This window comes from Apostichopus japonicus, chromosome 12, assembly GCF_037975245.1.
Source record: "Apostichopus japonicus isolate 1M-3 chromosome 12, ASM3797524v1, whole genome shotgun sequence".
Taxonomy (NCBI): Eukaryota; Metazoa; Echinodermata; class Holothuroidea; order Aspidochirotida; family Stichopodidae; genus Apostichopus; species Apostichopus japonicus.
In genome coordinates this window covers 6,794,825-6,810,068 of record NC_092572.1, presented here as the reverse complement: position 1 = coordinate 6,810,068, position 15,244 = coordinate 6,794,825, and the positions used below count along the sequence as shown (strand labels likewise).

General features: G+C 36.0%; 2 protein-coding genes across 3 annotated transcripts in view; one reads left to right on the top strand and one right to left on the bottom strand.

Moving 5' to 3' along the window:
- LOC139976869 (AMP deaminase 2-like) overlaps nt 1-15,244 on the top strand; it is a 107,399-nt gene that overhangs the window by 11,374 nt on the left and 80,781 nt on the right. The window contains exons 9-13 of one of the 2 annotated variants that reach the window (XM_071985731.1): nt 1,157-1,611; nt 2,637-2,757; nt 3,590-3,763; nt 4,112-4,222; nt 4,654-5,185. In XM_071985731.1, the coding sequence (XP_071841832.1) occupies nt 1,157-1,611; nt 2,637-2,757; nt 3,590-3,763; nt 4,112-4,222; nt 4,654-4,827 (1,035 nt within the window). In that variant the 3' untranslated portion in view covers nt 4,828-5,185. Of the gene's footprint in view, nt 1-1,156; nt 1,612-2,636; nt 2,758-3,589; nt 3,764-4,111; nt 4,223-4,653; nt 5,186-15,244 lie in introns of those variants that run through there. The other variant, XM_071985732.1, reaches the window with a different exon arrangement.
- Nucleotides 7,064-15,244, bottom strand: part of LOC139977265 (uncharacterized) — a 32,066-nt gene continuing 23,885 nt past the window's right edge. The window contains exons 21-25 of the mRNA XM_071986553.1: nt 14,917-14,979; nt 13,748-13,789; nt 11,981-12,043; nt 11,220-11,261; nt 7,064-9,482 (exon numbers count right to left, since the gene is read on the bottom strand). Of these exons, the coding sequence (XP_071842654.1) occupies nt 9,471-9,482; nt 11,220-11,261; nt 11,981-12,043; nt 13,748-13,789; nt 14,917-14,979 (222 nt within the window). The 3' untranslated portion in view covers nt 7,064-9,470. The remainder of the gene's footprint in view (nt 9,483-11,219; nt 11,262-11,980; nt 12,044-13,747; nt 13,790-14,916; nt 14,980-15,244) is intronic.

Sequence of the window (15,244 nt, the reverse complement as noted above, 5' to 3'; positions counted from 1 at the left end):
CTACGGTTTTCCATCTGAAATGATGTTCTAACATGGAAAGATTCCAAAGTTGAGTTTAAATGTTGAATTGGAAGCCACCCGACATGATAGTTGTAATCCATAAGTCCTTGTGGGCTTCTCCAACATTGGGATGGTCGCTTAAGCGTTGTAAAACTTACTTCCAGATTATTAAGATAAGTTTGATTTGACATCCAAATGACATTCTGTGTATGATAGAGGGACTAGAACTGTTATATTCTCACATTGTTCTGTGTCCATAATAAATATGTAATGAGTTTAGTGTTGCCAGTGTTTGTTTGTCTCCAGTGCAGATTACAGAGATTATACAGCTGACTGGTAGTGAGAATACAACAGTATGAGTACACTAACATTCCCATTAGTATTGGTTAGAGTTTGAGTACAAAGTTCAAGTACAAGTATCAGAATGTAATCTTGAACGTGTGCCTATACTAGATTTCTAGAATGTCCCAAGTATTAATACAAATACAATAACCCCTACCAACTGTTTTAGGAATTGTTGGTACTGTCAGTATGAGTGCATGTGAAGCATAATATGGTACGACAGTATAGAATGATATTAATATCAGAGAAAGGTTCGGAGCTGTTCGTACTCTCAGAATGAGTGCTTTGAAGCATGATATGGGATGACTGTATAGATGAGTATTAACATTAGAATCAGATAAAGGTTAGGAACTGTTGGTACTGTCAGAATGAGTGCTTTGAAGCATGATATAGGATGACAGTATAGAGTGGTATTAACATTAGGAAATTGTCCCATCTGGCTGCGACTTAAGTTCCAGGTAAAATAATATAGAAAATAGCAAGATATTGAAAAACAAGTTGTTCTTCCTTCTTATTCTTATTCTCTGTAATTAGTATTAATTTTTAAAATGGTCTGGACTGTCAATGCCAAAATTATAAAAATTGTATGTACTCATTAATAAGTTGGTAATTAATGTTCAATGTGTGAAGAAAAGTACTATTTCTTTTTTTCACCCAATGGAAATCTAAAAAGATAATTTGAGTTTTGTCCGATTGGAATTTGAATTAATGTTTGTAGCATTGGTAAAGAATCGCTGACAATTGCCAACCAACTGCCACAACTTCTTGAACAAGTTTATGCTCATTTCATTTGATATTATTCTCTTAAATAAAGGAGGTTGCATCTGATCTGGAGGAATCCAAATACCAAAACGCTGAGTACCGAATCTCCATCTACGGGCGTTGTCGAGACGAGTGGGACAGACTTGCCAAGTGGGGATTAAGAAATAAGGTCTATTCAGACAATGTTAGGTGGCTCATACAAGTACCTAGAATTTACCAAATCCACCATGCAAACAAATTCATTTCTAACTTTGGCGGGATGCTGGAAAACCTTTTCCTTCCTCTGTTCGAGGTTACGATGGATCCCAAATCCCACCCGGAACTCCACCAGTTCTTGAAGTACGTGTCTGGCTTTGACTCGGTGGACGACGAATCCAAGCCTGAGGGACAGGCCTTCACCAAGGATACCCCAGAGCCGACAGAGTGGACGGGTTCAGAGAACCCACCGTATTCATACTACCTGTTCTACATGTATGCAAACATAGTCATCCTCAATAACCTCAGAAGGTATGAAACTGGATTCTCATGAAAAATATTAAGTTTAGCGTGACATAAAGCAGGGATGTGCTCACACTGGGCGGCACCGGGCGGCTGCGTTCAGCAGTTCTGAATGCCGCCCAGCACAAACAGTATTTTAAACATTTTCGCCTGGCACTTTTTTGATGATAATTGAACAAATTTTACCATAACCAAAATCTGGGACAATACATGGCACATAATAGGAAAAATAGCACCACCTATTAAAGCATACTTCATGTGCAAAATTTGTCCAGTGGGGAGTGGATACCCCACCCATGAGATCCCTCTCCCAGGGTGTGGATCACACTACTGCACAATCTGCTTGGCACCCAAATATTCCTGAGCATATCCCTGATAAAGTTAAAGCTAAAGACTGCTGGATGAAGTAGCTTTTATGATATCGTATGTATGGGCAGTAGCAAAGCAATGTACCTTGGTATTTAAAAATCTACTAAGACTAGCGAATGAAGAAATTCACAGGATGATTAAAGTACCTTCAATAATAATCACAATGCAATGTTGTCTAATTTTGCAGGAATTGTAACGTAATCTCCTGATGAATAATCTTGTCTGGTCTGTTGTGATATCAATACATTGCATATATCTATCTTTTATTTTCCCCTTATTTATATCGAATTAAAACCCAGAGTCTGTTACTTTCTCTGATGAAAAGATTTAATTGGTGGAATAAGTTTAGGGTGACATAAAGGGTAAAGGCACTTGTATGATACCTTATGTATGGGCAGAACCAAAGCAATGTACCTTGGTATTTAAAATCTCCAAGCCAATATATAGAAATTCACAGAATGATTAAAGTACCATCAATAATCATAATGCAACACTGTTGTCTAATTTTGCAGGAATCGTAATGTAATCTCCTTATGAATAATCATATCTGGTCTGTTGTGAAATCAATACATTGCATACCTTCATTTTCCCCTTATTTATATCGAATTGAAAGTCTGTTACTTTCTCTGAAATAAACTGAATGTCTTGTCCTGTTTTTTTCATAGAAAGCGAGGGATGCACACATTTTTGTTTCGCCCTCATTCCGGAGAGGCTGGTGCCGTCCATCATCTTGTAACAGCATTCCTACTTGCTGAAAATATTTCTCACGGCATTCTACTGAAGAGGGTAAGTTATGTCTTGTCTATCGGTAGCGTTTCCAGCATAAAATACCACCTCTACGTGAGCGCAGAATTTATTGCTGAGTTGTAAAGTTCTAACGTTCCACAAAATATATGTGTAAAAGTAAGTTGGCCTGACATTTCGATCCTAGCAGGACTTTCTTCAAGGGCTAAATGACAAGTAACAATAACAGACGGGACAAAAACATGCACAGAATACAGACAGGTTAATGAGATATATGTCGAATAACTTGAGGAAATGGTAGGAGCAATGTGGATTGTGGTGATATAAGCCTTTTGTATGAATTGTTAAATGCTATGTAAAGGTATATGAATCATCACATATTTAAAAATTTTGTCTGTTGAAGAATGTTAACAAATAAATAAAATAAATACTAGACATATTATCATTCTTTGGAGTGTGTTAGTAGTGTAGCATATCCAAGCATTTTGATCTGAATTGCTAAATTGAGTTAACTGGCTGTAAACCTGATGAGGACAAGATTATAACAATTCTGCTCAGAGTTGTAATCTTGTATCTCTACATTGAAATGCAAGTGCAAAATGAAACAACAAACATAAGAAATTAGGGAGGGATTTGCAACTTCTTTCCAAGCTGAGATATAAGTTTCTAAAATGGAACAGCCGAGATTTTAGCCAATGAACATTGTTTCATATTAAATTTCTAAAGTTTGACCGTTTAATTTGTCGGCCAATTCCTGTTGCTGATATCTCCACAAAGTTGACATACCTGAATTATTTTGTTGCTGTTTTGAATGATATGTTGGTATTGACTTGTTTTTCTCTGCTTTTAATATCTTCTCTTCTTTTCAATTCAGTCACCAGTCTTGCAGTACCTGTTCTATCTAGCTCAGATCGGTATCGCCATATCTCCGTTAGCAAATAACTGCCTCTTCTTAAGCTACCCTCGTAATCCATTCCCAGATTTCTTTGCAAGAGGTCTTCAACTATCTTTGTCTACAGATGGCCCTCTTCAGTTCCATTTTACCAAGGTAAAGTTGTTCTACTAACTTGTTTGGTTTTCCTTATTTTTTGTGCTGGATGTTCTTTGTTTTGAAAGCATAAAGTATCAATTTGGAGAAATAATTCAAATGCAGTGCAATCATTATTCTCATCTTGTTCATCTGAGTAACCCTACCAACCTCTCTAATTTTAATAAGATCACTGTTGTGAGGTAACTTGAAGAGGACCCAAGCAGACCATAATGAAAATTGCCTTTTCTTTCTGAATTATTGCTCTGTAAATGCAGTCTCACAAAAATAATTTGTTGGTCTAAAAAAAAACATAAGTCGATATTCAAAAATCAATTCATGATTTCAGATCATTCTTTTTGTTCATAGGAGCCTTTAATGGAGGAATACAGTATAGCTGCCCAAGTCTGGAAACTGACCAGATGTGATATGTGTGAACTTGCTAGAAATAGTGTTATGATGAGTGGCTATGAAGAGGAGGTACGTTAGCATGCATAATACCATATTTTGTTATAAATGAGTTCCAGCATTACTCATTTGTAATGTAAATCTTTATTATGAACCCTTGATCACATTTCTAAGATACAACACATAAGTTCACTTCCAGTGCAATTTCAATATATGGTTCAGTGTACTGTCAACACAACAGGGTAAGGTAATGCAATTGGTTCCCTGTTCAAAGCAAATTTATAAGTAACTGTTGAGTTTGAAAACAAAATTGTGTAAATTCGAAGGTAAATATGTGCTGTGCAAAAGTCACTGTGGACCATTTCTCCTTACCTTCCTCAAATTTCATGTGCATCAGTTGTTAAATGCTGTGATAAAAATGTGTGGCTTCATAACTTTTTGATTTACTAATTTAAGAAACCGAGAAATCTTTCATATTTTCTTCTGGATAATTTTCCATGCAGGTGAAGAAGCACTGGCTAGGACTCAATTTTAGGAAGGAAGGACCAGCAGGCAATGACATCCTCAGAACCAACGTCCCCAACATCCGTGTGGCCTTCAGATATGAAACTTTATGCCAAGAACTTCAAATTATAACAAATGCTATTAAGATCTCAGATGATGCCTTAAAGATTTGACACCTGAAGAAATGACAAATTGTATTTAATTCAGACCTTTTTTCTTTCTTTCTTCTTTTAATATTAATCCCTTTAATCCTATCCAAATGTAACATTTCTCTCAGGTACGAACTTTAATGCATTTTTATAGAAAAGACAAAATCTGAATTTTGTGCTTTGATTTGACACTTTAGGGAGGAGGATTTATCTGAAATAGTTTGTTTATTTATGGCAACAAATTTGCACCAGGAACAATTAAGTTATGCAAAAACCCTAAAAAGAAAACAAAGCATGTATCTCTAAAGTTATTCTACACATCGATATAAGTATTGGAATTAATGTATATTAAATTGATTAGTAGGGAACAACCAAATTGCTAGTTATGACATTTTTCATACTTTTTTCTGCCACTCAAGGTATTCCAGAAAATGTTACTTGGCACTTCACTACTGAATTGTTATCATTATGTGTCATTCCTTAATAGAGTTGTAGTACACGTACAACGGCGTAAGTGTGCGTAGAAGTAAAAGTTACATAGTTCCAAGCAAGAATATGAGAATGTAATCTTGCTAGAGTTATAAAATGGATATGAGAAAAAAAATCCATGAATGATAGTATGATGCCATACAAGTCTGAATTGACTTACTACAAATTCCCTACCTGCATCAATATAAATTGATAAACAATTAACCGTAGAAACTAGTAAAATACACAGTGGCGTAGGAAGGTACTTTTGAGTGGGGGGGCTGAAGACTGATGGCCGGCCTGGGGGAGGGGTCTAAGGGGAGGGGGTGTCCCCCTCCCCTTTTGATTTTTTTTTGCATTTCCAGGTGGCCTCAGATGCAATTTGGTGCAATATAGCACACTTCAACTCCCACTCCATTTTGTAAAGAATTTTGCATTTTCACCTGGCCTTAAATGCAATTTGGTGCTCCAAATGAGATTTTTTTCTCATTTGGAAATGAAAAAGGGGTTTTCTGACTTGCGGAGCGGGGGGGGGGGGGCGGAATGATACTTCCGCCCCCCATATTTTTCACTGGGGGGGGGGCTGGAGCCCCCCCGGTTCCTACGCCCTTGAAAATACAGGCAATGTCTACAACAATGCTGTATCCTAGGAGTACTCTACGGCATCCATTGTTATATTCTGGTTTAATATGATAACATATATTATATTTTATATTGCGTACAGTACTATAAAGGTGTATTCCACTACCTCAATGTTATCCGTATCATGCTCTGCCAATTTTATTCACTTTTATAAGACTGTGCTTACATGTTATATATCTGTCTGTCTAGCGTTTTCCTTTTTATTCCATAATATAACAATTTTTTATTAGCCTGATTTACTGTTGCATGAGGGAAGGAAATAATGTGTGCCCTATGATGAATCCAAGGTACATGGATATGTTTTGTACCCGATTTTGATTCACAGTTAATATTAAACTTAATGTAATCTGAAATGGAGTTTATTCACGTCAATAAATTGATGTAAAGAAAGGATAAACTGTGACTTGTTCTTGTATCGTAATGAAGTTTAGATTCGTTTATTGAGTGTTGATTATTGAAGTGTTGAAAATGTTGTTACTCATAAGGGAAGCAACATGTAGTGTATTGAAATAATGATTACAATTTATTATTCAATTATTTTAATAGCTCCCTCATTTTAATCACAGTGCATGGTTTAGCCGATTAGAGTACTAGGTGAATGGACACACAATCAATTAGGCTGGTTAAATTGAGACCGAATCAAAGCGTTAAAACTTGTTTATTTCTTGTGAATTTTGGTTAAATCCGGAACGCCGAGAGACATCGGACACGTCCATAAAGCATCAAGGAATAAAATATGCCAACCCCCCTCCCCCTCTGTTTCTCCTTCCAAATCAAACTAGTATGTGTATTTCCTTAGTTGAAATGTTTTCTTGCTGAAGTCAAAATGAATCAGTGCGATGGTGATGTGTGTGAAAGCGCGTGTTATAGTGTATGTCCAAGTTTGTGTCAAAATCTAAACGGCTGGACCGATTTTCCTACTTGGTGGGAAGGTATCCCAGGGGAACCCTTGAGTCTCACAGCCCCCCCCCCCCGAACCAAGGTTATAGATCAAGTACCATCAAAACGTGGTTGCCATGGGTACCGAGGTCAACGGTCATGTCTATAACGTATAATGTACATTTTACCATTGCCCAGGATCCAAAGTACAATATTATTGTGCCTGGCTTGGTCCAGCTACGTGCAACACAATTAAAACGGCGGTAGTTCGCGAGATGATGGCGCGTTCAAAATGGGAAAGTGGCAGTTTTGTGACACGGTTCACCTTCGCGTCCGGGTCTATTCTAAAACTGGTAAACGCGTGCACAGGGCCGTAGCCTAGGTAGAATCTTTAGGGGGCTGTTAAAGAACATCGGAGAATATTTTGTATGGTCCAAAAGTTACATAGTCACGCTTTTGATGTGCGTGTATACCATGACCTTTTTAAAATTGCTTAGTGGGTGGGCCATTCCCTAAAAGGGACTACCAGGACACTTTGAAAGCGGAGCCCCACCATCAGTTGGCGCATTGAGTAGCAAGAAAATGTTTGCCAAATACTGTTTCCCAGTGAGCCAGAAATGGCACTACCCAGGCTTTGTAAGTTGCATCTAAACATTCTTTATTTTGAGATCTCATGTTTAGAAATTTTGAACTTCCGAAACAGAAAAAAAGAAGGGTAAGTTATAAAATAAAATGTTCGGTAAACTCTCTTTCTATTAGAAAAATAGGACTTAATGTTACTTCTCTAAGCCCTGTTTAATTCATCGTTTTACACAGGTAGGCTAATTGAAGATATAAAAGCACGGCATTCTGATGGTAGCCGTAGCCTAGCTGGGGGGGGGGGGGGAGGGGGCAGCCTTATAGGAAATATGTGTTAATTAATTGCTAGGTTTGTTTTCACATGATTTGTTTTACATGTCAAAAAGGGACCTACTGGGGTAGGGGTGGGGAGGCAGACGAACTGCGTGGGTGGGCAGTAAAGAGGACTGCGGAAGGCCCTCTATGATGCTTAGTATATTAAGAAAGGCCCTGTGCCTCAATACTCGTAAATATAGTGGCTAACAATCATAGGCGTAGGAGCCCAGTTTGATTTGGAGGGGGGGGGGGGGCTGTAACGACTTGCCCAAAAAATATAACCAAAATTTTTCGCGCGTTCAACATCTTAATCTACATATCAAATAGGCATGCTTCGGTGATTGCATCGTATGCCAATATCATACAATCAAATGCCGTGTTCTTACCGTTCCATATCGGTTAGAAGTTTCGGGAGGTCGTTACAATAATAATGATCATAATAATATCAGTTTAACCATTGAAAAACACATTGCAATTGATATTTCTTTCAGTAGGTGCCCGAAATATTCTCCTCATATTGCCCGAATTTTCACAAAAATATTTACTTTGGTGGCTGCACCCCCAGCCCCCTCCCCCGCCTCCTATGCCTATGCAAACAATGAAACTGATAGGTCTACATAAAACACTTAGACGTAATAAGTACCTTTTTAAGCCCGTAGTCCCATATTGGACTGCTACACTGTTAACGCAGGTTAAATCTTAGGAGCTTTCTACGTGTACCGTGTCCGTCTCACACAAGTCCTTAATTTGATAGGCCCTCGCGGCAATGGCTGATGACTCAAGGAGGGAAGAACAAGTACACAAAATATACCCAAACACAACAATAACAATTGACACAGTATGTTATAGAAATTAAGATATTTACAGACCAAAAAAATTACATAACAGATCTAAATTCAGAAAAGCAATGGTAAAACTAACTGAAATAGCGCATCCTGTCCAGGTTTACTTTATCGTAGGCCTACTTTCACTTAGGAAGTGGAAGTTGAATGAAATAGGCAGTTTTTGCTTGGCTGAAATCTTTGGATAGGACAGGTTGAAATCAAACAGGCGGTGAGAAATATTACCCTTACCCCCCAATGATCAAATTTATACAGTGACTTACTTTTCGTGTACAGTTACTTCAAACCGAAAAGCACATGCAATGAAACGGATAAGGTGGATATCTACCCTAACAGGTGATAGAAAAAATAACAAGCAGAGGGGTTTTTGAAGATATTTTTTTAGTAACTCCTGTCTGAGGTATAAAATTTTGTTATTAAACATTGCTATCAATCCTTTAATGGTTTGTTAGGACGAATCGAATTTTACGGAATACAACATGCACATTTACGCATTTATGTATTTAGTGAAACAAACTAAATGCTTGGGCAAATTATATAAGTCACTAAGGTGTTGTTTAGTGTTGATTAGATTAATAAGGACTTGTGTTTAATTCATGAAGCCGATGTGTTGGATATATCGACATAAAAATATACCTTAAAAGGGAATATATGAAAGAGATGTCTAACTCTGTTTCAGTATTCACATTAATGTTACAAAATAGTATAATTGTTAATAGGGTTGTGAAATAAATGTTTAGAGTTATCCTGTGTACACATTTAGCTGGAAAAGTTAAAGAAAATGTCAATTTTGATCGTTTAACAATATTTGATATTTTACATGACAATTGAAACTATGGGATTTGTTTAAAACGCCGATGGAACGTATTGTCGAGATGATTCCAGCAGATAAGAGAGGTCTTTCACCATCAGTTCCCATTCTTTTTCTTCGTTTGCTTTTCATTAGAGCCAACCCTATGTGGAACAATTATAAAACATGGAAACGTTTTGGATATTCTTAATACCAAGTTGCAAGGGTGTAAAAACAGGGGCTTGAGAGACAGATGGGGAAAGAAAGGGGGCATTCTTATCAATGTACAGTTTCATATTCCTCATAATACTTAAATTATAGTTTAGAGAAAAAAAAAATCTTATTAAAGCATTGCAAAACAGCTAGAATTCGGCCTGCTTAGTCGTGTATGAGCATATCTCTTTGAAGTAAGAGTAATAACTCGGAAGACATGTTTACAAATGAAAGCTTACATTAAATCTAGTACATACAATAAATTATTAAACCTTCTCAAAGTGCGGCAATATAGACTTTTACAAATACTTCTCAAGTTTTCTCTTTGGAAGGGACGTATTGTGGTGGAATTGCAACCGTTGTTGATAATTTCGCTGATGGTAACAAGTAACGAATGAAATTAGTGGAAAGCTAATGTTTGCTTGCTTGAGGTATAGCCATTGACAAGTGAATTTTATTTCATAGCTTCACAATATTGATACTGCTCTGAAGACCCCTGCATTACATCTACTCCGAAGTCCATCGCTTTTGAAAAATTGCCAAATGAAAAGAAGAATTGGATAAAATGTCACGTCGCGACAAGACACGATTTTAAAAGTTTTCTATATTGAATTGGAATGTGTACCATTAAGATCATGTTTTCTTTGTACATAATCACAAGAAAATAAACGCAGTATGCTGTCCAACTTTCGGCCAAGGTATATGTCTTTATGGGGAAAAAATAGTTGAGAAGTGCTGTACATCTCCAAGCGAGTCTTTATCTAATACTCGCCAATACTGACAAACAAGCACATGAAGAACCTCTCAAATTAATGGATTGGTTTGAGAATTTAGATATAATTTAGTTGTACTTTTGTACTTCCGATGAGGTTTTATACTCACAATCAACCGAGAAAGGCATGTGAGCCAAGGCGGATAAAGAAGAATAAGTAACGCTACTGATATTAAAAACTAACCCTACAGTTACATTAGGAAATGCAGAGTTCAAGCTGCTATAGCTTAGTCAACCTAGCTCCTGCCCTGTCCCATTCTCTTGGTAGTTTCGTTACAAGAATAAAAATCAAAGCCTGCTATTTGTCTTTTCATCGGTGCTACATTAATGTTATCAAATTACTGAAATAATGACTTTTGTCATATTGAGTAAAAAAGCCACAATCTGTTAAGGCAGCAAGGTCGGAAAGTCTAACAATATGAATCGATTATAGGACATAATGAGTCTCGACACCACAATTGCATCAGGCAGTATACAAAGGGGACATCCAGTGACATATTTTCTATCAGTTTGTTTGCATTTTTGCCATACAATGAAAAGATATTGACTTTTTAAATTCAACCTGTAATTTTCAGAACTGACACAAATGTCAATATCATAATTTAGGTAGTTTTTGTCCAGAAATCTTTCAGGTATTGACACGGTCATGGTTTGGTATTTATTGAACATATTAAAACACGAAACACTTACTCCCGAATCCTGTTGTCTCTGTTGTTGCCTATACTGCTATTTTGCCGTCTGCATCACTATCAATCAACTGGTTACAAAATATTGCAATCTTTGGCTCAGGATTTGGCACGAAATCCATCTTCAGAGCCACAGTAAACTGTATTTCTAAGCATCCGGCTGGACTATAAAGGATTGACTGTAATGTTTAGAGATACAAATCTTAGTACTGGTAATTATGATATCTTACCTCACCAACGGGGGTTTTCCCTGTAGCGCTTTCCATCGTTCTCTGGGAGTAAAAGAAAGTATACAAGCAACCGTGGAATATCGCCATTTTAAACGAGCATGTTACTTGTTATTGTTTCCTTCCGACTCATTAACTTCTTATACTTTTATTCGAAATAACTGTATATCAATTGTATGGAAAGTAAATAACTTATGCTCTACGTTCTGTCTAAGCTACTGGGCATGACCTTGAATTATTTACATCTTGTATGACGCATGATAGCTGAATAAATGAATAAAGTTCTTAGAATTCCTGTAGAACAAGAAGACGTTTAACAAACATCTTATTAAAGTAAAATATAAAGCCTGAGTGGTAAATACGTAACAGTATGTAGGCCTGACGTTTCTATCCCAGGCAATCCACATTCACAGGTTTTATTCCTCATCCACTTTCCTTGTTTTTCAACTCCATTAATATTTGCCTTCAGCTGTTAAACCCCTCACAATATGATACTTCCGGTATTCCTTAATCCACTCATCGCTCTTTCTTTTCATCTTACCTCTCCTTTTTTGCTCCATTAATTGCTAAGTTGTCCAATTTAACTCTTTGTTCATCTGTAAGGTTACTTGGGTAACTCCTTTTTGTGTGTGAAGTAACCGGACAAAAAATAAACAGCTGATTTGGCAGGTTATTGCATTTGTCCAAATGATATCGAAAATTCATTCTTTTGCTGTTATTTTGTCATAAACAGGCCATGCGTCATATTTGGGAATCTAACTTACCTTTAACTTGGAAGTTACGTTCCTGTCTCTTTTGATTTCTTCATCTTTTCGCCTCAATGTATCCTACAACAGAAATATGCAATTCCATATACAAAACAGCAATTAAGTGCGTGTTTTCTACCAACGAACGTTGTTAATAATTGTTACTACTGTGTATGTCTGTATGAGAAAACAGACGAAATGAAGACCATTTAGAATGATGATCTGTTTCTAACAAGCAGTCAGGAAATAACTCACAAACTCATGAGACATGTTTTGGAATTAAATATGATATTAATTGATTATTTTGCTTAAGAAAATAGGTCTACATAATGATCGCCTTTTTCACGCCTTTTATGACGCATTATTATTTATATTGAATATTGCGATTTTAAAAGAACGTGTATCTATTCTTTCCTTCCCACTCATTAATTTCTTAAACTTTTATTTGAATAAACTGCATGTCAATTTTATGAAAAGTAAATAATTTATGTGCTATGTTTTGTCTTATAGCTACTGGGCATTACTTTGAATTATTTACAACTTGTATGACGCATGATAGCTGAATAAACGAACTAAGTTCTCATAATTCATAGAGAACGAGAAAACGTTTAGCAAACATCTTATTAAAGTAAAATATTAAGCCCGAGTGGTAAATACTCAAAAGTAAGAGGGCCTGACGTTTCCATCCCAGGCAATCCACATTCAAAGGTTTTCCTTCCTCAACCACGTTCCTTGTTTTCAACTCCATTAATATTTGCCTCCAATTGTTACACCCCTATGAGTATGATATTTCCTCATTCCTTAATTCACTCATTGCTCTTTCCTTTCATCTTACCTCTCCTTTTTTGCTCCATTTACTGCTAAGTTGTCCAATTTAACTCTTTTTTCATCTGTAAGGTTACTTTGGGTAACTCCATTTTGTGTGTAAAGTAACCGGACAAATATAAACAGCTGATTCGGCAGGGTATTGCATTTGTCCAATGATATCGAAAACTCATTCTTTTGCTGTTATTTTGTCATAAACAGGCCATGCGTCATATTTGGGAATCTAACTTACCTTTAACTTGAAAGTTTCGTTCCTTCCTCCTTTTGTTTCTTCATCTTTTCGCCTCAATGTATCCTACAACAGAAATATGCAATTCCATATACAAAACAGCAATTAAGTGCGTGTTATCTTCCAATGAACGTTGTTAATAATTGTTACTACTGTGTATGCCTGTATCAGAAAACATAGACGAAATGAATACTATTTAGAATGATGATCTGTTTTCAACAAGCAGTCAGGATATAAATCACAAACTCATGAGACATGTTTTGGAATTAAATATGATATTAATTGATTTTTTTGCTTAAGAAGATGGGCCTATATAATGATCGCCTTTTTCACTGTGGTATCACTCTATGAAATATTTCACATTGAAGATTCTTTCCTATATATTATATTTGAACTAAACACATCAACATAATTCGTGGAAAAGTACTTAAAGTTTAATCTTGAGTCTGGTTTTCAATGCTGTTTTGTTGATATTACATTACTACTTACTCAATGTTTGTTCATTACGATGAATGTTAAACCATGGACGCTACTTTAATATTTCGAATCTATCGTATGTTGAATGTCCAACTAGTATTCATTAAATTCTTCTCTGTGTCATATTCCAATGCAATTAAATCCCCAAAGTAGTGACAAGTGTTAGGTATATGTTATTGTTTTTAAATATGCTCTTATGTTGTTTGTAGATTGTTTGTTATGAACCTAAACCTAAACATTGTATCCGTACTTACCTTCAGTGCGATTATTTCTTGTTCTTTTCTTTGCGCTAGTTCCTGCAGCGCAAATAGTAACGTGTAAATTAACGGATATTTGCTAAGTTTAAAATAGCACAATAAAAGACTAATAGAAAATGTGATAGTATGGTGTGGCAAAATCAATATCACCACAGTATTCTTTTTATTCAAATATTTCATTACAAATGAAATAACTCAAATGCTTTGGCCTATACTGCTATTTCGCCGTCATTTATAAAACGGTATCCCTACCCAATCAACTGCTTACAAAATATTGCAATCTCTGGCTCAGGGTTTGGCAAGAAATTGATCTTCTGAGCCACAGTGAAACTGTGTCTCAGCCGTCGTCTAAACTATTAAGGATTGAGTGTAATGTCTAACTGAAACAAATACTGGTAATTATGATATCTTTACTCAGCAACGGTGGTTTTTCCTGTAGCATTTTTCAATGGTTCTCATACAGTTACAGAAAGTAAACAAGCAACCATAGAATATCGCCATTTGAATGAACATTAAACTTGTTCTTTTTTCCTTCCGGCTCATTAACTTCTTATACTTTTATTCGAATAAACTGCATGTCAATTTTATGGAAAGTAAATAATTTATGCGCTACGTTTTGTCTTAGCTGTTGGGCATGATCTTGACTTATTTACAACTTGTATGACGCATGATAGCTAATAAACAAATTAAGTTCTCATAATTCCTGGAGAAGAAGAAAACGTTTAGAAAACATCTTATTAAAGTAAAATATTAAGCCTGAGTGTTAAATACGTAAAAGTTAGTAGGCCTGACGTTTCCATCCCAGGCAATCCACATTCACGGGTTTTATTCGTCAACTACTTTTCTGGTTATTCAACTCCATTAATATTTGCCTTCAGCTGTTAAACCCCTCACAATATGATACTTCCGGTATTCCTTAATCCACTCATCGCTCTTTCCTTTCATCTTACCTCTCCTTTTTTGCTCCATTTACTGCTAAGTTGTCCAATTTAACTCTTTGTTCATCTGTAAGGTTACTTTGGGTAACTCCATTTTGAAGTAACCGGAAAAAATAAAACAGCTGATTCGGCAGGTTATTGCATGTGTCCAATGATATCGAAAACTCATTCTTTTGCTGTTATTTTGTCATAAACAGGCCATGCGTCATATTTGGGAATCTAACTTACCTTTAACTTGAAAGTTTCGTTCCTTCCTCCTTTTGTTTCTTCATCTTTTCGCCTCAATGTATCCTACAACAGAAATATGCAATTCCATATACAAAACAGCAATTAAGTGCGTGTTATCTTCCAATGAACGTTGTTAATAATTGTTACTACTGTGTATGCCTGTATCAGAAAACATAGACGAAATGAATACTATTTAGAATGATGATCTGTTTTCAACAAGCAGTCAGGATATAAATCACAAACTCATGAGACATGTTTTGGAATTAAATATGATATTAATTGATTTTTTTGCTTAAGAAGATGGGCCTATATAATGATCGCCTTTTTC